The following is an 18,161-nucleotide window of genomic DNA, read 5'->3' as shown; positions in this document are numbered from 1 at the left end:
CATCCCCAGAGTTCACTAAAGGGTCATGCCACACCGATTAACTTAGTAAACAAGTGAGGTCTCAGGGTGATATGGGTGATCTGGGTGAGGGTCTAGACGTGATTCTGAGAGGAAGGAAGAGTATTCTCAGTCACCTGGGTGAGAGTTTAGACGTGAGTCTGAGAAGAAGGAAGAGTATTCTCAGTCACCTGGGTGAGAGTCTAGACGTGAGTCTGAGAGGAAGGAAGAGTATTCTCAGTCACCTGGGTGAGAGTTTAGACGTGAGTCTGAGAGGAAGGAAGAGTATTCTCAGTCACCTGGGTGAGAGTCTAGACGTGAGTCTGAGAGGAAGGAAGAGTATTCTCAGAGTCACCTGGGTGAGAGTCTAGACATGAGTCTGAGAGGAAGGAAGAGTATTCTCAGAGTCACCTGGGTGAGGGTGTTGACGTGAGTCTGAGAGGAAGGAAGAGTATTCTCAGTCACCTGGGTGAGAGTTTAGACGTGAGTCTGAGAGGAAGGAAGAGTATTCTCAGTCACCTGGGTGAGAGTCTAGACGTGAGTCTGAGAGGAAGGAAGAGTATTCTCAGTCACCTGGGTGAGAGTTTAGACGTGAGTCTGAGAAGAAGGAAGAGTATTCTCAGAGTCACCTGGTTGAGAGTCTAGACGTGAGTCTGAGAGGAAGGAAGAGTATTCTCGGAGTCACCTGGGTGAGAGTTTAGACGTGAGTCTGAGAAGAAGGAAGAGTATTCTCAGAGTCACCTGGTTGAGAGTCTAGACGTGAGTCTGAGAGGAAGGAAGAGTATTCTCGGAGTCACCTGGGTGAGAGTTTAGACGTGAGTCTGAGAAGAAGGAAGAGTATTCTCAGAGTCACCTGGGTGAGGGTGTTGACGTGAGTCTGAGAGGAAGGAAGAGTATTCTCAGAGTCACCTGGGTGAGGGTGTTGACGTGAGTCTGAGAGGAAGGAAGAGTATTCTCAGAGTCACCTGGGTGAGGGTGTTGACGTGAGTCTGAGAGGAAGGAAGAGTATTCTCAGAGTCACCTGGGTGAGGGTGTTGACGTGAGAGGAAGGAAGAGTATTCTCAGAGTCACCTGGGTGAGAGTCTAGACGTGAGTCTGAGAGGAAGGAAGAGTATTCTCAGAGTCACCTGGGTGAGGGTGTTGACGTGAGTCTGAGAGGAAGGAAGAGTATTCTCAGAGTCACCTGGGTGAGAGTCTAGACGTGAGTCTGAGAGGAAGGAAGAGTATTCTCAGAGTCACCTGGGTGAGGGTGTTGACGTGAGAGGAAGGAAGAGTATTCTCAGAGTCACCTGGGTGAGGGTGTTGACGTGAGTCTGAGAGGAAGGAAGAGCATTCTCAGAGTCACCTGGGTGAGGGTGTTGACGTGAGTCTGAGAGGAAGGAAGAGTAGTCTCAGAGTCACCTGGGTGAGGGTGTTGACGTGAGTCTGAGAGGAAGGAAGAGTATTCTCAGAGTCACCTGGGTGAGGGTGTTGACGTGAGAGGAAGGAAGAGTATTCTCAGAGTCACCTGGGTGAGGGTGTTGACGTGAGTCTGAGAGGAAGGAAGAGCATTCTCAGAGTCACCTGGGTGAGGGTGTTGACGTGAGTCTGAGAGGAAGGAAGAGTAGTCTCAGAGTCACCTGGGTGAGGGTGTTGACGTGAGTCTGAGAGGAAGGAAGAGTATTCTCAGAGTCACCTGGGTGAGGGTGTTGACGTGAGTCTGAGAGGAAGGAAGAGTATTCTCAGAGTCACCTGGGTGAGGGTGTTGACGTGAGTCTGAGAGGAAGGAAGAGTAGTCTCAGAGTCACCTGGGTGAGGGTGTTGACGTGAGTCTGAGAGGAAGGAAGAGTATTCTCAGAGTCACCTGGGTGAGGGTGTTGACGTGAGTCTGAGAGGAAGGAAGAGTAGTCTCAGAGTCACCTGGGTGAGGGTGTTGACGTGAGTCTGAGAGGAAGGAAGAGTATTCTCAGTCACCTGGGTGAGAGTCTAGACGTGAGTCTGAGAGGAAGGAAGAGTATTCTCAGTCACCTGGGTGAGAGTTTAGACGTGAGTCTGAGAAGAAGGAAGAGTATTCTCAGAGTCACCTGGTTGAGAGTCTAGACGTGAGTCTGAGAGGAAGGAAGAGTATTCTCGGAGTCACCTGGGTGAGAGTTTAGACGTGAGTCTGAGAAGAAGGAAGAGTATTCTCAGAGTCACCTGGGTGAGGGTGTTGACGTGAGTCTGAGAGGAAGGAAGAGTATTCTCAGAGTCACCTGGGTGAGGGTGTTGACGTGAGTCTGAGAGGAAGGAAGAGTATTCTCAGAGTCACCTGGGTGAGGGTGTTGACGTGAGTCTGAGAGGAAGGAAGAGTATTCTCAGAGTCACCTGGGTGAGGGTGTTGACGTGAGAGGAAGGAAGAGTATTCTCAGAGTCACCTGGGTGAGAGTCTAGACGTGAGTCTGAGAGGAAGGAAGAGTATTCTCAGAGTCACCTGGGTGAGGGTGTTGACGTGAGTCTGAGAGGAAGGAAGAGTATTCTCAGAGTCACCTGGGTGAGAGTCTAGACGTGAGTCTGAGAGGAAGGAAGAGTATTCTCAGAGTCACCTGGGTGAGGGTGTTGACGTGAGAGGAAGGAAGAGTATTCTCAGAGTCACCTGGGTGAGGGTGTTGACGTGAGTCTGAGAGGAAGGAAGAGCATTCTCAGAGTCACCTGGGTGAGGGTGTTGACGTGAGTCTGAGAGGAAGGAAGAGTAGTCTCAGAGTCACCTGGGTGAGGGTGTTGACGTGAGTCTGAGAGGAAGGAAGAGTATTCTCAGAGTCACCTGGGTGAGGGTGTTGACGTGAGAGGAAGGAAGAGTATTCTCAGAGTCACCTGGGTGAGGGTGTTGACGTGAGTCTGAGAGGAAGGAAGAGCATTCTCAGAGTCACCTGGGTGAGGGTGTTGACGTGAGTCTGAGAGGAAGGAAGAGTAGTCTCAGAGTCACCTGGGTGAGGGTGTTGACGTGAGTCTGAGAGGAAGGAAGAGTATTCTCAGAGTCACCTGGGTGAGGGTGTTGACGTGAGTCTGAGAGGAAGGAAGAGTATTCTCAGAGTCACCTGGGTGAGGGTGTTGACGTGAGTCTGAGAGGAAGGAAGAGTAGTCTCAGAGTCACCTGGGTGAGGGTGTTGACGTGAGTCTGAGAGGAAGGAAGAGTATTCTCAGAGTCACCTGGGTGAGGGTGTTGACGTGAGTCTGAGAGGAAGGAAGAGTAGTCTCAGAGTCACCTGGGTGAGGGTGTTGACGTGAGTCTGAGAGGAAGGAAGAGTATTCTCAGAGTCACCTGGGTGAGGGTGTTGACGTGAGAGGAAGAACGAGAATTTGGAAACATATGGAGTGAACTGACAGAGGAAATGAGCTCCACTGTTGGAAATTTAGGGCATTAAGGAGAATTAGGACTCTTATGTTTGAAATGTAACTTTATTTTATGTTACGTTGGGTGATGTTTTATGATTCACATGACGTAGGCCCCAGACACTGGTCTAAGGTCAACTTTGTTTTTCTCTAACTAATGATTAAGGTTTTGATATGGGGAGTATAATCTTATCCCAGGTCTGTGCTGATGTCAGTCCAAAAACTCGAAACACAGCTCACTCTGGGCCAAGTCGTAACCTGAGATCTGCAGAACAACTCAAAACATGTTGTTCAAATATCCCAATATGATTTAATCAAAATGCGAATTGTCCATCTCAAGTTAGGAATTTGATCATCAGAGCCATTCTTATAACGTACCGTCCATAAGATGTAGACTGTATTCTCTTCTCCCCCGGCTTTCTGTCTCTCTCACACTCTCATTCTGTTATTTTCTAACTATTCCTGCCAGAGATACTCTCTCTCTCTCCAGTGTTAGACGTTTGTCCAAGACGTCAGGAGGTGCCGTCAACACCATCCACTAAGGTCTCCAAGGATTGTGGGTTCAATCCAAGTGCTTGACACTCCAAGGATGGTGGGTTCAATCCCAGTGCTTGACACTTGACACTCCAAGGTTTGTGGGTTCAATCCCAGTGCCTGACACTCCAAGGATGGTGGGTTCAATCCCAGTGCTTGACACTCCAAGGATGGTGGGTTCAATCCCAGTGCTTGACACTCCAAGGATTGTGGGTTCAATCCCAGTGCTTGACACTCCAAGGATTGTGGGTTCAATCCCAGTGCCTGACACTCCAAGGATTGTGGGTTCAATCCCAGTGCATGAATGCCTAAACTTAACCGTGGAGTGTTGGCTCAGTAAATCCCTCTCCTCTCCCCTGCAGCTCTAAACCAGACCATTTGTTTTAATGAGATGACTATGTTCTCAGGATGTTCAGCCTGAAATACAAAACCTGTATACCCAACCACTGTAGGAACTCTATGGAGGTGTGTCTCTTCAAAAGATGCAGGACTTTTCAAGGTCACCATGTCCTTTTAGTTCACTCCCAACATCCTTTTATCCTTTTCTGAACCTTTTAGAAATATTCTGCTATCAGGCATGGCGAGCGGTGATGAGAAACATTCTCTCACACACACACACACACACACACACACACACACACACACACACACACACACACACACACACACACACACACACACACACACACACACACACACACACACACACACACACACACACACACACACACACACACACACACACACACACACACACACACACACACACACACACACACACACACACACCAGAAAATCAGAGGAGAGGCTCAGCTGTCACTCAGAGTGAGGGGTTTAAACACTAAGCTCCTCCTGTCATTGAGCAGAGGAGAAAATTGAGAAATGGGATTTCTGGGCCAAAGCAGAGAGGAGAAATTGGAGACAAGGGGTTTCTGGGCCAAAGCAGAGAGGAGAAAATAGAGACAAGACGTTTCTGGGCCAAAGCAGAGAGGAGAAATGGAGACAAGGGGTTTCTGGGCCAAAGCAGAGAGGAGAAAATAGAGACAAGGGGTTTATGGGCCAAAGCAGAAAGGAGGAAATGAGACACGGGGTTTCTGGGCCAAAGCAGAGAGGAGAAATTGGAGACAAAGGGTTTCTGGGCCAAAGCAGAGAGGAGAAAATAGAGACAAGACGTTTCTGGGCCAAAGCAGAGAGGAGAAATGGAGACAAGGGGTTTCTGGGCCAAAGCAGAGAGGAGAAAATGGAGACAAGGGGTTTATGGGCCAAAGCAGAAAGGAGGAAATGAGACACGGGGTTTCTGGGCCAAAGCAGAGAGGAGAAATTGGAGACAAGGGGTTTCTGGGCCAAAGCAGAGAGGAGAAAATAGAGACAAGACGTTTCTGGGCCAAAGCAGAGAGGAGAAATGGAGACAAGGGGTTTCTGGGCCAAAGCAGAGAGGAGAAATGGAGACAAGGGGTTTATGGGCCAAAGCAGAAAGGAGACAATGGAGACAGGCATTTCTGAGCCAAAGCAGAGAGGAGGAAATGAGACACAGGGTTTCTGGGCCAAAGCAGAGAGGAGAAAACAACATAGGGTTTCTGGGCCAAAGCAGAGAGGAGAAAGAGGAAAGAGAGAGAGGAAACAAACAGAGGGAAATATATGAAGAGTAATTGACATAGAGAATAGGAAAGAAAGGGAGTGTTCTTCTGGGGTAATAGAGATTGTAATAACCTAGGAAATTATGGTTTTCATGATATGTTGTCAGTTTTCTGTATTGTGAAGGAATAAAGCTGATATTGCTGTTTCTTGCTCATTCTTGTCATCATTAAGGGTGAAGCCAATATAAGTGACATAAGGTGAAATATAACGTGTGATAAAGCATGAGGTAAGTGCACACATGGGGAGACAGACACACGGTCAGAAACAGAATATGACTTTATGTCTGGATGATTTTGAGACAGGAAGCCGAGAATAAGCAGAATAATTGATTAAGGATGTTATCAATTGGTCACAATTCCACAATGGTTTTTGATCTAATCCTGAATGCTAATTGGTTAAAACTGCATTTTAAGCAGGTGGATATACCACAAGTTACCAACCGGCTAAATCTATGACGTCAAAATGCGTATTTATTCGTTTCCGGGAAGCAGAGAATAAGCAGAACAATTTATTGAGGATGTTTTCAACAATCAATTGGTCACAAGTTCTCCTAGTGTGGTAAAGAAAGAATCATCTTTATTTTCAAATTGCCGAATGACATCATATGCCTGTGTGAGTGAAAACATTCCAGTGTGGTAGATTGCATCTGTAGTGGTCAGCGCGGTTCCGGCTGGCCATTAACTGACGAGAGAGTGTGAAGTAACACAAGCGTAGACCAACATGGCCATCCAGGGAAACGACTCAGAATAAAAGAGACAACAGAATGTGCCACAGCGCTGGGTAACAATTACCCCAAAACCTCGCTGTCTTTGAGCCTTTCTACAACGGTCTTCCGGCCCCTCTCTGCCACCTGACAACTAAGCTGTTAACCGGCGTATCTGGGGAGAAAAACAAAACAAAAAATCCAACAGGCTTGTCCTTACTGGTTCCTGTCCAGTTGGGTTCAATATCCCTCCCAGTGTTGAAGGGCCCTGCATGTCAGCTCTTGCTGCTCCAGACCCAAAACACTAATCCAGCCAAAGCCAGGTTAAAACAGCAACAGCCCAACCTCCAAGTTAATTATATACAGGTGTGTGTGTATTAAGCCCTTACCTATTCTGGGCCATCCTCTTTCCTGGCCAGTAGATGTCGCAAACGAGCAGGAATATACCAACCTTCACACACCCACCCTCTCACTCCAGTACACATGATAAAACATTGAGTTCTAATATTTAAATCCATGGATTGCATAGAATAAATGTTCCATTATTTCATCATAACAATTTGTTGCAGTTTAGATGAAATGTATTACACAATAATAGCATACATATGAATCCACATCGTGTGAGCTTTTGAAATAGTTTGGAGTCATTGCGAGGGATCTGTGGTCACGCTTTGCATTAGTCATTACACAAGGGAAACTATTGAGTGTGAAAACCCAGCAGCATGGCAGTTCTTGACACAAACCGGTGCGCCTGGCACCTACTACCATACCCTCTTCAAAAGCACTTAAATATTTTGTCTTGCCCATTCACCCTCATACACAATCCATGTCTCAATTGTCTCCAGGCTTTAAAAAATCCTTCTTTAACCTGCCTCCTTCCTCCTTCATCTACACTGATTGAAGTGGATATAACAAGTGACATCAATAAGGGATCATAGCTTTCACCTGGATTCACCTGGTCAGTCGATATCATGGAAAGTGCAGGTGTTTTCTAATGTTTTGTACACTCTGTGTATGTGACTGAAATCAGGAAGGTGAGTTTATGTCAAATTTTCAAGATTGCCTTTTTTTATACATTGTCACAGCAAAAGAATCCTGCAGCAAAATTATTTGAAAGTTTAGTCCATAATGTGGTTAGGCTGTTAGTTGGCAAAATGTAAGGCTACATGAAAAGCGCAATAACATTAATATAACAGTATGTTAGTGTGGGTTTTCAGTGAAGGGTTATGTTAATTACCAAGCTCATCTACATTTCCGGTGGTTCGGGAAATTTCACTGCAAAAAAAGACTGATCAAATTGAAATCCTGTCTGTAGAGAGCCCTGCTCCAATACCTTTTAGACGCTATAATCGCCCCCCCTCAACAATTTCCCTACTCCCTTAACGGGATATGTCACTGACAAATTACACAATTTATGGATCCATTTTTATAAATAACTACAAATTCCTAGATGACTCTGTAGTTGTATGCATAGTGTCACGTCTAGTCAAGGTGGGTGGAATCAGGCGCAGAGAACCTACATTATATACAGATACTAATTAACTAACACACGGGTGAAAACAATCAGACAAAACCAACAGATAAACGAAAAGGGATCGGTAGTGGCTAATAGGATGGTGACAACGACCGCCGGGGCAGGAGAGCCAACCTCAGCGGAAGTCGTGACAGTACCCCCCCCCCCCCCCCTGACGCGCGGCTCCCGCAGCGCGCCGCCACCGTCCTCGAGGATGACCCGGAGGACGAGGTGCTGGGCGATCCGGGTGGAGGCAGTGGAATTCTATCAGGAGAGAAGGGTCCAAAATGTCCCTCACCGGAAGCCAGCATCTCTCCTCCGGGCCGTACCCCTCCCAGTCCACGAGGTACTGTAGGCCCCCCACCCGGCGTCTAGAATCCAGAATGCCTCGAACTGTATACGCCGGGGGGCCCATCGATGTCCAGAGGGGGCGGAGGGACCTCAGACACCTCACCTTCTTGCAGGGGACCAGCCACCACCGGCCTGAGGAGAGACACATGAAACGAGGGGTTAATACGGTAATAGCTAGGAAGTTGTAACCTATAACACACCTCATTTATTCTCCTCATGACTTTGAACGGCCCCACACACTGCGGCCCCAGCTTCCAACAGGGCAGGCGGAGAGCCAGACCCTGTCCCCCGGTGCAAACACGGGGGTCTCACTGCGGTGCTGGTCAGCGCTCCTCTTCTGCCGTTCTCCCGCTAACCGTAATGAGTCCTGAACGGCTTTCCAGGTGTCCTTGGAGCGCTGTACCCATTCCTCCACCGCAGGAGCCTCGGTCTGACTCTGATGCCATGGAGCCAGGACCGGCTGGTAACCTAACACACACTCAAAAGGAGACAAGTTAGTAGAGGAGTGGCGTAAGGAGTTCTGGGCTAGTTCGGCCCATGGAACATACCTTGCCCACTCACCAGGCCGGTCCCGACAGTAGGACCGCAGAAACCTGCCCACATCCTGGTTAACGCTCTTCACCTGCCCATTACTCTCGGGGTGAAAACCTGAGGTTAAGCTAACCGAGACCCCCAGTCTCTCCATAAGCGCCCTCCACACTCTGGACGTGAATTGGGGACCCCGATCAGAGACGATGTCCTCAGGCACCCCATAGTGCCGGAAGACATGGGTAAACAAAGCCTCAGCAGTCTGCAGGGCCGTAGGAAGACCGGGCAACGGAATAAGACGACAGGACTTAGAAAACCGATCCACAACGACCAGGATCGTAGTACTTCCCTGGGACGGGGGAAGGTCGGTAAGAAAATCCACCGATAAATGTGTCCACGGCCGTTGTGGAACGGGGAGGGGTTGTAATTTCCCTCTAGTTAGGTGCCGAGGAGCCTTGCTCTGAGCACACACTGAGCAGGAGGAGACATAAAATCTCACGTCTTTAGCCAGTGTGGGCCACCAGTATCTCCCTCTCAGACTCTCGAGACATGACGGTGGAATGATGGGAGTTGGCTCTACTGACTGTTCCTCGGTATCATAGAGGTGAAACAGTCCGTCAGCTTTGGTGTTTTGGGAGCCTGGCCGATATGTGAGGGTAAACTGGAACCTAGTAAAAAACATGGCCCATCTAGCCTGAAGTGGATTTAGTCTCTTAGCTTCCCGGATGTACTCGAGATTACGATGGTCAGTCCAGATGAGAAAAGGGTATTTAGCCCCCTCAAGCCAATGTCTTCACACCTTCAGAGCCTTGACTACAGCTAACAACTCCCGGTCCCCCACATCATAGTTTCGCTCCGCTGGGCTGAGCTTGCTCGAAAAGCAAGCACACGGGCGGAGTTTGGATGGCACGCCCGAGCGTTGGGACAGCACGGCTCCAACCCCAGCCTCGGACGCATCCACCTCCACTATGAACGCTAAAGAGGGGTCCGGATGCGCCAACACGGGCGCATTGGTGAACAGCTCCTTCAGACGACTGAAACCTCTGCCCGCCTCTGCTGACCAGAGCGAGCGCACCGGTCCTCCCTTCAGCAGTGAGGTGATGGGAGCAGCCACCTGAACAAAACCCTGGATAAACCTCCGGTAGTAATTGGCAAACCCTAAAAACCGCTGCACTTTCACCGTGGTCGGAGTCGGCCAATTACGCACGGCTGTAACGCGATCATCCTCCATCACCACCCCGGATGTGGAAATACGGTACCCCAGGAAGGAAATGGACTGTTTGAAAAACTCACATTTCTCCGCCTTGCAATACAGGTCATGCTCCAGTAGTCGCCCAAGTACCTTACGCACCAGAGACACATGCTCTGCACGTGTGGCAGAATAGATCAAGATGTCATCAATGTACACTACCACTCCCTGCCCGAGCAGGTCTCGGAGAATCTCATCTACGAAGGATTGGAAAATGGCTGGAGCATTCTTCAACCCGTATGGCATGATGCAGTACTCATAATGACCAGAAGTAGTACTAAATGCGGTTTTCCACTCATCTCCTCCCCGGATACATACCAGATTATACGCGCTCCTCAGGTCCAGTTTTGTGAAGAATTGCGCCCCGTGAAATGATTCCATTGCCGTAGCGATGAGAGGTAGTGGGTAACTAAACCCCACTGTAATTGAATTTAGACCTCTATAATCAATACACGGACGCAGACCTCCATCCTTCTTCTTCACAAAAAAGAAGCTTGAGGAGACGGGTGATATGGAGGGCTGAATGTACCCCTGTCCCAGCGATTCGGAAACATATGTTTCCATCGCAACTGTCTCCTCCTGGGACAATGGATACACGTGACTCCTAGGAAGTGCAGCGTTTTCCAGAAGGTTTATCGCGCAGTCCTCTCGACGATGAGGTGGTAATTTGGTCGCCCTCCCTTTACTGAAGGCGATAGCCAAATCGGCATATTCAGAGGGAATGTGCACGGTGGAAACTTGGTCTGGACTCTCCACCGTAGTCGCACCAACGGCAACTCCTATACACCTACCTGAACACTCCTCTGACCACCCCTTAAGAGCCCCCTGTCGCCAGAAAATCACCGGGCTGTGTTGAGCTAACCAGGGAACCCCCAACACCACTGGAAACGCAGGTGAATCTATAAGGAACAGGCTAATCTGCTCCTTATGATCACCCTGCGTTACCATGTCCAGCGGCACCGTAGCCTCCCTAATTACTCCTGACCCTAATGGTCGGCTATCTAAGGAGTGCACAGGGAAAGGTTGATCTAACGACACCAGGGGAATCCCTAGCCTTAACGCAAGCCCACAATCCATAAAATTCCCAGCTGTGCCTGAATCGACTAGCGCCTTATGCTGTAGAGAGGGGGAAAACCCAGGGAAAGAAATCAATACAAACACATGACCGACAGGAAGCTCTGAATGAGTTTGGTGCTTACTCACCTGGCGTGATCGAGCAGTGTTCTGCCTGTCCTCCCGACTCCTATACGAGTTCCTCCGGCACCGGTCGGACGTGTGCCCTCGTCGACCACAACTGGTGCAGGAGGATACTCCTCCTCCGGTCCCCCTCGAAGCCGTACCTCCTAATTCCATAGGGATAGGAACAGGGGGGCTGGGGATTGGAAACGACAGGACCTGATCCGAACGCCCGCGAGCAGCCAGCAGGTTGTCGAGACGGATAGCCAGATCGATAAGTCCATCCAGTGAATATGTGGTGTCCCGACATGCCAGCTCCCTGCGGACGTCCTCCCTGAGACTACATCTAAAATGATCAATCAAGGTCCTGTCGTTCCATCCTGCTCCTGCTGCCAACGTCCTAAACTCTAGGGCAAAATCCTGTACGCTCCTCGTCTCCTGATGCAGGTGAAACAGCCGTCCACCCGCCACCCGACCCTCGGGTGGATGGTCAAAAACAGCTCGGAATCGGCGGGTGAACTCTGGGTAATTATCCTTAGCCGAGTCCGGACCATTCCACACTGCGTTGACCCACTCGAGGGCTCGCCCAGTCAAGCAGGAGACGAGGGCGCACACGCTCTCCTCTCCAGAGGGAGAAGGACGCACGGTAGCCAGGTATAATTCCAGTTGAAGGAGGAAACCCTGGCACGCAGCCACCAATCCGTCAAACTCCCGTGGGATTGTCAGCCGAAGAGCCCCAGAGCCAGATGTGGTCGCAGAAATAGGAGGTGCTGGAGAAGGGGTTGCTAGAGATGAGGTGGGGAGGCCACTCCTCTCCCATCGATGCATTCTCTCCATCATTTGGTCCATAGCAGAACCAATCCGGTGAATCACGCTGGTATGATGGAGGACCCTCTCTTCCATCGATGGGAGAGGAGACGCTGCTGCTCCTGCTGATCCCATGGTGGTGCGGGATTCTGTCACGTCTAGTCAAGGTGGGTGGAATCAGGCGCAGAGAGCAAATAGTGATAAGTAGTTTATTCTCCGGTGAACAAAAATAAATACGGACAACTCAAAATACAAACAGGGTGAAATTATCCAAAACAGGATAACAGACAAATCGGAGAATAATAAACACAAAAACACAGACAGATGAAACGAATGACAAAACAAACAATCCCGCACAAAACAAGGGCGGGACAACCTACATTATATACAGATACTAATTAACTAACACACAGGTGAAAACAATCAGACAAAACCAACAGATACACGAAAAGGGATCGGTAGTGGCTAATAAGACGGTGACGACGACCGCCGAGCACCGCCTGAACGGGCAGGAGAGCCAACCTCGGCGGAAGTCGTGACACATAGGCTCAGTCAACCCCTCTCCTCTCACCTGTTACTCTCACCCAGGCTCTTGCTTTGAATGAGATGACCATGTTCTCAGACTGTTTAGATGGTGAAACAAAGCTTAATGCAAACCGTAGCCCCAACCACTGTAGCAAATCTATGAAGGTGTGTCTCTTCAAAAGACGCAGGATGAAGGGCTGTCTTTTTAAGTGCTTTTAAATAAGGTCACTGCGTCCTTTTAAGAAGTTCACTCCCAACATCCTTTTATCATTTTCTGGATCTTTCTGCTAAGAGGCGTGGACGAGCAGTGATGAGAAACATTCACACATGCACTCACACACACACACACACACACACACACACACACACACACACACACACACACACACACACACACACACACACACACACACACACACACACACACACACACACACACACACACACACACACACACACACACACACACACACACACACACACACACACACACACACACACACACACACACACACACACACACACACACACACACACGCACACACTCACACACACACTTACACACACACACACTTGAGCATCAGAGGAGAGGCTCAGCTGTCACTCAGAGTGGGGGATTTAAGAAACACTAAGCTCCTCCTGTCATGGAGAAGAGAGGAGAAAACGGAGAAATGGGATTTCTGGACCAAAGCAGAGAGGAGAAAACTGAGAAATGGGATTTCTGGGCCAAAGCAGAGAGGAGAAAACGGAGACATGGGGTTTCTGGGCCAAAGCAGAGAGGAGAAAACGGAGACATGGGGTTTCTGGGCCAAAGAAGAGAGCAGGGAAATAGAAGACGAGGCATTGAGACAGGGCAGGGTTCTCCAACAAGTGGCGTGTATTCATGGATGCCAAGGAAAGCCAGGCTTTCCCCAAAAATTGACCAATATATATTGTTTTTAAACATACATTTCTCCCAAATAATATAAAATAGTAGCCAACCACTGTTGAGCTAAACTGGGTGAGCTCAACTGTCAATGGTCCTGACGCACCAAAAAAAGGTGTCAAGGTAAGTCAGTTTGGATTTGGCTTCAGACCAATCACATCAGAAGCCAAACGATTCATTTACCCCCCAAAAAAATTGTTGCATCTCGTTGTTTCATTGTCCTCCGGTGGCTATTCATACATTGTGCCCCTGGCCTGAGAGGATGGAAGTTCAACATGAAGCTAGATGTAATATGCTAATGTTAACTAGCTGGTCTGGCGCATCATTTCCCATGAAAGGTAGTTAGGCTAGCGAGCAAGCATTTTAGCCAGGTAGCCTAGGACAACAAACACTAAAAGTGTGTACTATATGACAGAGTCATAGAGCATTAAGCAGAGGTGATTTGATGATGTTGAAATGTTTTAATTGAAATGGTGCTGGAATAGTGGAGGCAGCTCCTGTTTTCTTTGCGACTTGTGGACTTGGGGCGGCAGCGTTGCCTAGTGGTTAGAGCGTTGGACTAGTAACCGGAAGGTTGCAAGTTCAAACTCCTGAGCTGACAAGGTACAAATCTGTCATTCTGCCCCTGAACAGGCAGTTAACCCACTGTTCCCAGGCCGTCATTGAAAATAAGAATGTGTTCTTAACTGACTTGCCTGGTTAAATAAAGGTAAAATTAAAAATATATTTTTTTTTTAAACTCTCCGTGGTTCTACATCAATAATTGTTAAGTAGTCCAAAAATTTTGGAAACATTACCTTGTTTGACCATGCTGTAGGTCATGTAACTGTTTGTTACATGCAATATTTTTTGTGGACTTCACCTGACAGTTTTTTCTCTCTCTGGTTGTGATGAAACAAAGGTGTGGCAGAATTTATTCTGCTTTCACTCCAACTCTAATCTAGCACACCTGATTCTAATAATCAGCTGGTTGATTAACTAAATGAGGGGAGTTAAAACTTGGGTTGGAGTTAAAACCTACAGGATGGTAGCTCTGCAGGAACAGTGTTGGAGTTAAAACCTACAGGATGGTAGCTCTGCAGGAACAGTGTTGGAGTTAAAACCTACAGGATGGTAGCTCTGCAGGAACAGTGTTGGAGTTAAAACCTACAGGATGGTAGCTCTGCAGGAACAGTGTTGGAGTTAAAACCTACAGAATGGTAGCTCTCCGGGAACAGTGTTGGAGTTAAAACCTACAGGATGGTAGCTCTGCAGGAACAGTGTTGGAGTTAAAACCTACAGGATGGTAGCTCTGCAGGAACAGTGTTGGAGTTAAAACCTACAGGATGGTAGCTCTGCAGGAACAGTGTTGGAGTTAAAAACCTACAGGATGGTAGCTCTGCAGGAACAGTGTTGGAGTTAAAACCTACAGAATGGTAGCTCTCCGGGAACAGTGTTGGAGTTATAACCTACAGAATGGTAGCTCTGCAGGAACAGTGTTGGAGTTATAACCTACAGAATGGTAGCTCTCCAGGAACAGTGTTGGAGTTATAACCTACAGAATGGTAGCTCTCCAGGAACAGTGTTGGAGTTATAACCTAGCAGAGAATTAACAGAAATATTGATTGAGGATGTTATCAACAATCACTTGGTCACAATTCCACATAATGTTTTTTGTAATAACTAATAATAATAATAACAAAATCCAAACTATGAGGTCAAAGGAATTGTCCGTAGAAGTCTGAGACAGAATTGTGTCATTTGTGGCATTTCTGGCATTTCTGCAGCATTGAAGGTCCCCAAAAACACAGTGGCCTCCATCATTCTTATATGGAAGAAGTTTGGAACCACCAGGACTCATTCTAGATCTGGCCGCCCGGCCAAAATGAGCAATCGGGAGAGAAGGGCCTTGGTCAGGCAGGTGACCAAGAACCCAATGGTCACTCTTACAGAGCTCTAGAGTTTCTCTGTGGAGATGGGAGAATCTTCCAGAAGGACAACCATCTCTGCAACACTCCACCAATCAGGCCTTTATGTTAGAGTGGCCAGACGGAAGCCCCTCCTCAGTAAAAGGCACATGAAAGCCAGTTTGGAGTTTGCCAAAAGGCAGCTAAAGACTCTCAGACCATGAGAAAAAAGATTCTCTGGTCTGATGAAACTAAGAATGAACGCTATGGCCTGAAAAATGGAAACCTGGCACCATCCCTATGATGAAGCATGGTGGTGGCAGGATCATGCTAGGTTGAATTAGCGTCTGTGCAAAGTGGTTCAGTAGAATTTTACAGTAGATTGCGTAGATAACAATTTAATGGATTTCACATTAAATATATTACATAATAATAGCATGCATATAAATCCACATCCTGTAGCCTTTTAAAATAGTTGGAGTCATTGTGAGCATATTGCATTACTTATTGTGGTTAGTCCTCCTCGACTGTTTGCTTGTTTAGTTTGATTTCCTCCGGGAATATGTGTGATCAAATTCAGGAAGGTTTGTTTATAACAAATTTTCCAGAATGGCTGCAGTTGGGGAAAACATGGGAAAGTTTGTGCTTCTTTGAAATTTGATCAACTTGTTATCCCACTTTGTAGACAAGTGGGAGGAAATGCCCTTGAATTATTTTTAAACTTTCTGGAGTCTCTCTCGCGTCTCTAGCTCTTCTTTGTTTATGCCCATTCAGCATCCTTCACACCCTTTTAAACCTTAACCCCATCCATCTCTTTAAGAATTCACATGTAAAAGCGGGGCATTGTCCTCCGGAACGTAGCCTCTCTATTTTCCCCCTCCATTATCTCAGCCAATCACAGATCTAAATAGCTCAGGGCTTTCTCCTTACCCAATGGACACAGACATCAATTCAATGTCTGTTCCACATTGGTTCACTTTCATTGAAAGGACCTGGAAACAATGTTGATTCAACCAGTGTGTGCCCATTGGGTCGGTTTATGATACATGTTTTTATTCATATTTACAAATCCCATATAAGTTTGCAATTAAGGCATAAGAAAGTTTACATGTACAAGAAGGCGTTTCTAGGGCCTCCCAAGTGGCGCAGCGGTCTAAGGCACTACATAGTTGTGCTTGAAGCGTCACTACAGACCGGGCTGGGTCACAGCTATCCGCAACCTGGGAGACCCATGAGACAGTGCACAATTGACCCAGCGTCGTCCGGGTTAGGGGAGGGTTTGGCCGGCAGGGATGTTCTTGTCCCATCGCGAGCTAGCAAGTCCTGTGGCGGGCAGGGTTCATGCATGCTGACACGGTTGCCAGGTGTACGGTGTTTCCTCCGACACATTGGTACGGCTGGCCTCCGTGTTAAGTGAGCAGTGTGCCAATAAGCAGTGTGGCTTGGCAGGGTCATGTTTTGGAGGACACATGGCTCTTGACCTTCGCTTCTCCCGAGTCTGTATGGGACAAGACTGTAACTACCAATTGGAGAGAAAAAGGGGTAAGAGTAAAAATGAAGATTGCATTTCGTACATACAAATGTATGTGAACACACCTTCAAACTAGTGGTTTGGCTATTTCAGCCACACCCTTTGCTGACAGGTCCATAAAATCAAGCACACAGCCATGCAATATCCATAGACAAACATTTGAACTGCCTTAATGAAGAGCTCAGTGACTTTCAACATGGCACCATCATAGGATGCCACTTTTCCAACAAGTCAGTTCGTCAAATTTTTACCCTGCTCGAGCTGCCCCGGTCAACCGTAAGTTCTGCTATTGCGAAGTAGAAACATCTAGGATCAACAAAGGCTCAGCCATGAAGTGGTAGGCCACACAAGCTCACAAGAACAGGACTGTAGAGTGCTGAAGCGTGTAGGGCATACAAATCATCTGTCTTCAGTTGCAACACTCACCACCGAGTTCCAAACTGCCTCTGGAAGCAACGTCAACACAAAAACTGTTCGTCAGGAGCTTGAGAATGGGTTTCCATGGCTGAGCCGCCACACACATGCCTCAGATCAACATGCCTTTGGGATGAATTGGAAGGCTGACTGTAAGCTAGGCCTAATCCCCCAATATCACTGCCCGACCTCAATAATGCTCCTGTGGCTGAATGGAAGCAAGTCCAAGCAGCAATGTTCCAACATCTAGTGGAAAGCCTTCCCAGAAGAGTGGAGGCTGTTATAGCAGCAATGTTCCAACATCTAGTGGAAAGCCTTCCCAGAAGAGTGGAGGCTGTTATAGCAGCAATGTTCCATCATCTGGTGGAAAGCCTTCCCAGAAGAGTGGAGGCTGTTATAGCAGCAATGTTCCAACATCTAGTGGAAAGCCTTCCCAGAAGAGTGGAGGCTGTTATAGCAGCAATGTTCCAACATCTAGTGGAAAGCCTTCCCAGGAGAGTGGAGGCTGTTATAGCAGCAATGTTCCATCATCTAGTAGAAAGCCTTCCCAGGAGAGTGGAGGCTGTTATAGCAGCAATGTTCCATCATCTAGTGGAAAGCCTTCCCAGGAGAGTGGAGGCTGTTATAGCAGCAATGTTCCAACATCTAGTGGAAAGCCTTCCCAGGAGAGTGGAGGCTGTTATAGCAGCAATGTTCCATCATCTAGTGGAAAGCCTTCCCAGAAGAGTGGAGGCTGTTATAGCAGCAATGTTCCATCATCTAGTGGAAAGCCTTCCCAGGAGAGTGGAGGCTGTTATAGCAGCAATGTTCCATCATCTAGTGGAAAGCCTTCCCAGGAGAGTGGAGGCTGTTATAGCAGCAATGTTCCATCATCTAGTGGAAAGCCTTCCCAGGAGAGTGGAGGCTGTTATAGCAGCAATGTTCCAACATCTAGTGGAAAGCCTTCCCAGGAGAGTGGAGGCTGTTATAGCAGAAATGTTCCATCATCTAGTGGAAAGCCTTCCCAGGAGAGTGGAGGCTGTTATAGCAGCAATGT

General features: G+C 47.9%; 1 protein-coding gene across 1 annotated transcript in view; it reads right to left on the bottom strand.

Moving 5' to 3' along the window:
* Positions 1-308: 308 nt before the first annotated feature.
* The window catches only part of LOC123993848 (neprilysin-like), a 75,458-nt gene continuing 57,605 nt past the window's right edge, over positions 309-18,161 (bottom strand). The window contains exons 7-26 of the mRNA XM_046296312.1: positions 3,219-3,242; positions 3,107-3,130; positions 2,939-2,962; positions 2,827-2,850; positions 2,721-2,744; positions 2,609-2,632; positions 2,447-2,470; positions 2,285-2,308; positions 2,173-2,196; positions 1,897-1,920; positions 1,785-1,808; positions 1,617-1,640; positions 1,505-1,528; positions 1,399-1,422; positions 1,287-1,310; positions 1,125-1,148; positions 963-986; positions 851-874; positions 409-462; positions 309-320 (exon numbers count right to left, since the gene is read on the bottom strand). Of these exons, the coding sequence (XP_046152268.1) occupies positions 309-320; positions 409-462; positions 851-874; positions 963-986; positions 1,125-1,148; positions 1,287-1,310; positions 1,399-1,422; positions 1,505-1,528; positions 1,617-1,640; positions 1,785-1,808; positions 1,897-1,920; positions 2,173-2,196; positions 2,285-2,308; positions 2,447-2,470; positions 2,609-2,632; positions 2,721-2,744; positions 2,827-2,850; positions 2,939-2,962; positions 3,107-3,130; positions 3,219-3,242 (498 nt within the window). The remainder of the gene's footprint in view (positions 321-408; positions 463-850; positions 875-962; positions 987-1,124; positions 1,149-1,286; positions 1,311-1,398; positions 1,423-1,504; positions 1,529-1,616; positions 1,641-1,784; positions 1,809-1,896; positions 1,921-2,172; positions 2,197-2,284; positions 2,309-2,446; positions 2,471-2,608; positions 2,633-2,720; positions 2,745-2,826; positions 2,851-2,938; positions 2,963-3,106; positions 3,131-3,218; positions 3,243-18,161) is intronic.

This window comes from Oncorhynchus gorbuscha, linkage group LG13 (assembly GCF_021184085.1).
Source record: "Oncorhynchus gorbuscha isolate QuinsamMale2020 ecotype Even-year linkage group LG13, OgorEven_v1.0, whole genome shotgun sequence".
Classification (NCBI taxonomy): Eukaryota; Metazoa; Chordata; class Actinopteri; order Salmoniformes; family Salmonidae; genus Oncorhynchus; species Oncorhynchus gorbuscha.
This window is presented reverse-complemented; position numbering and strand designations above follow the sequence as displayed.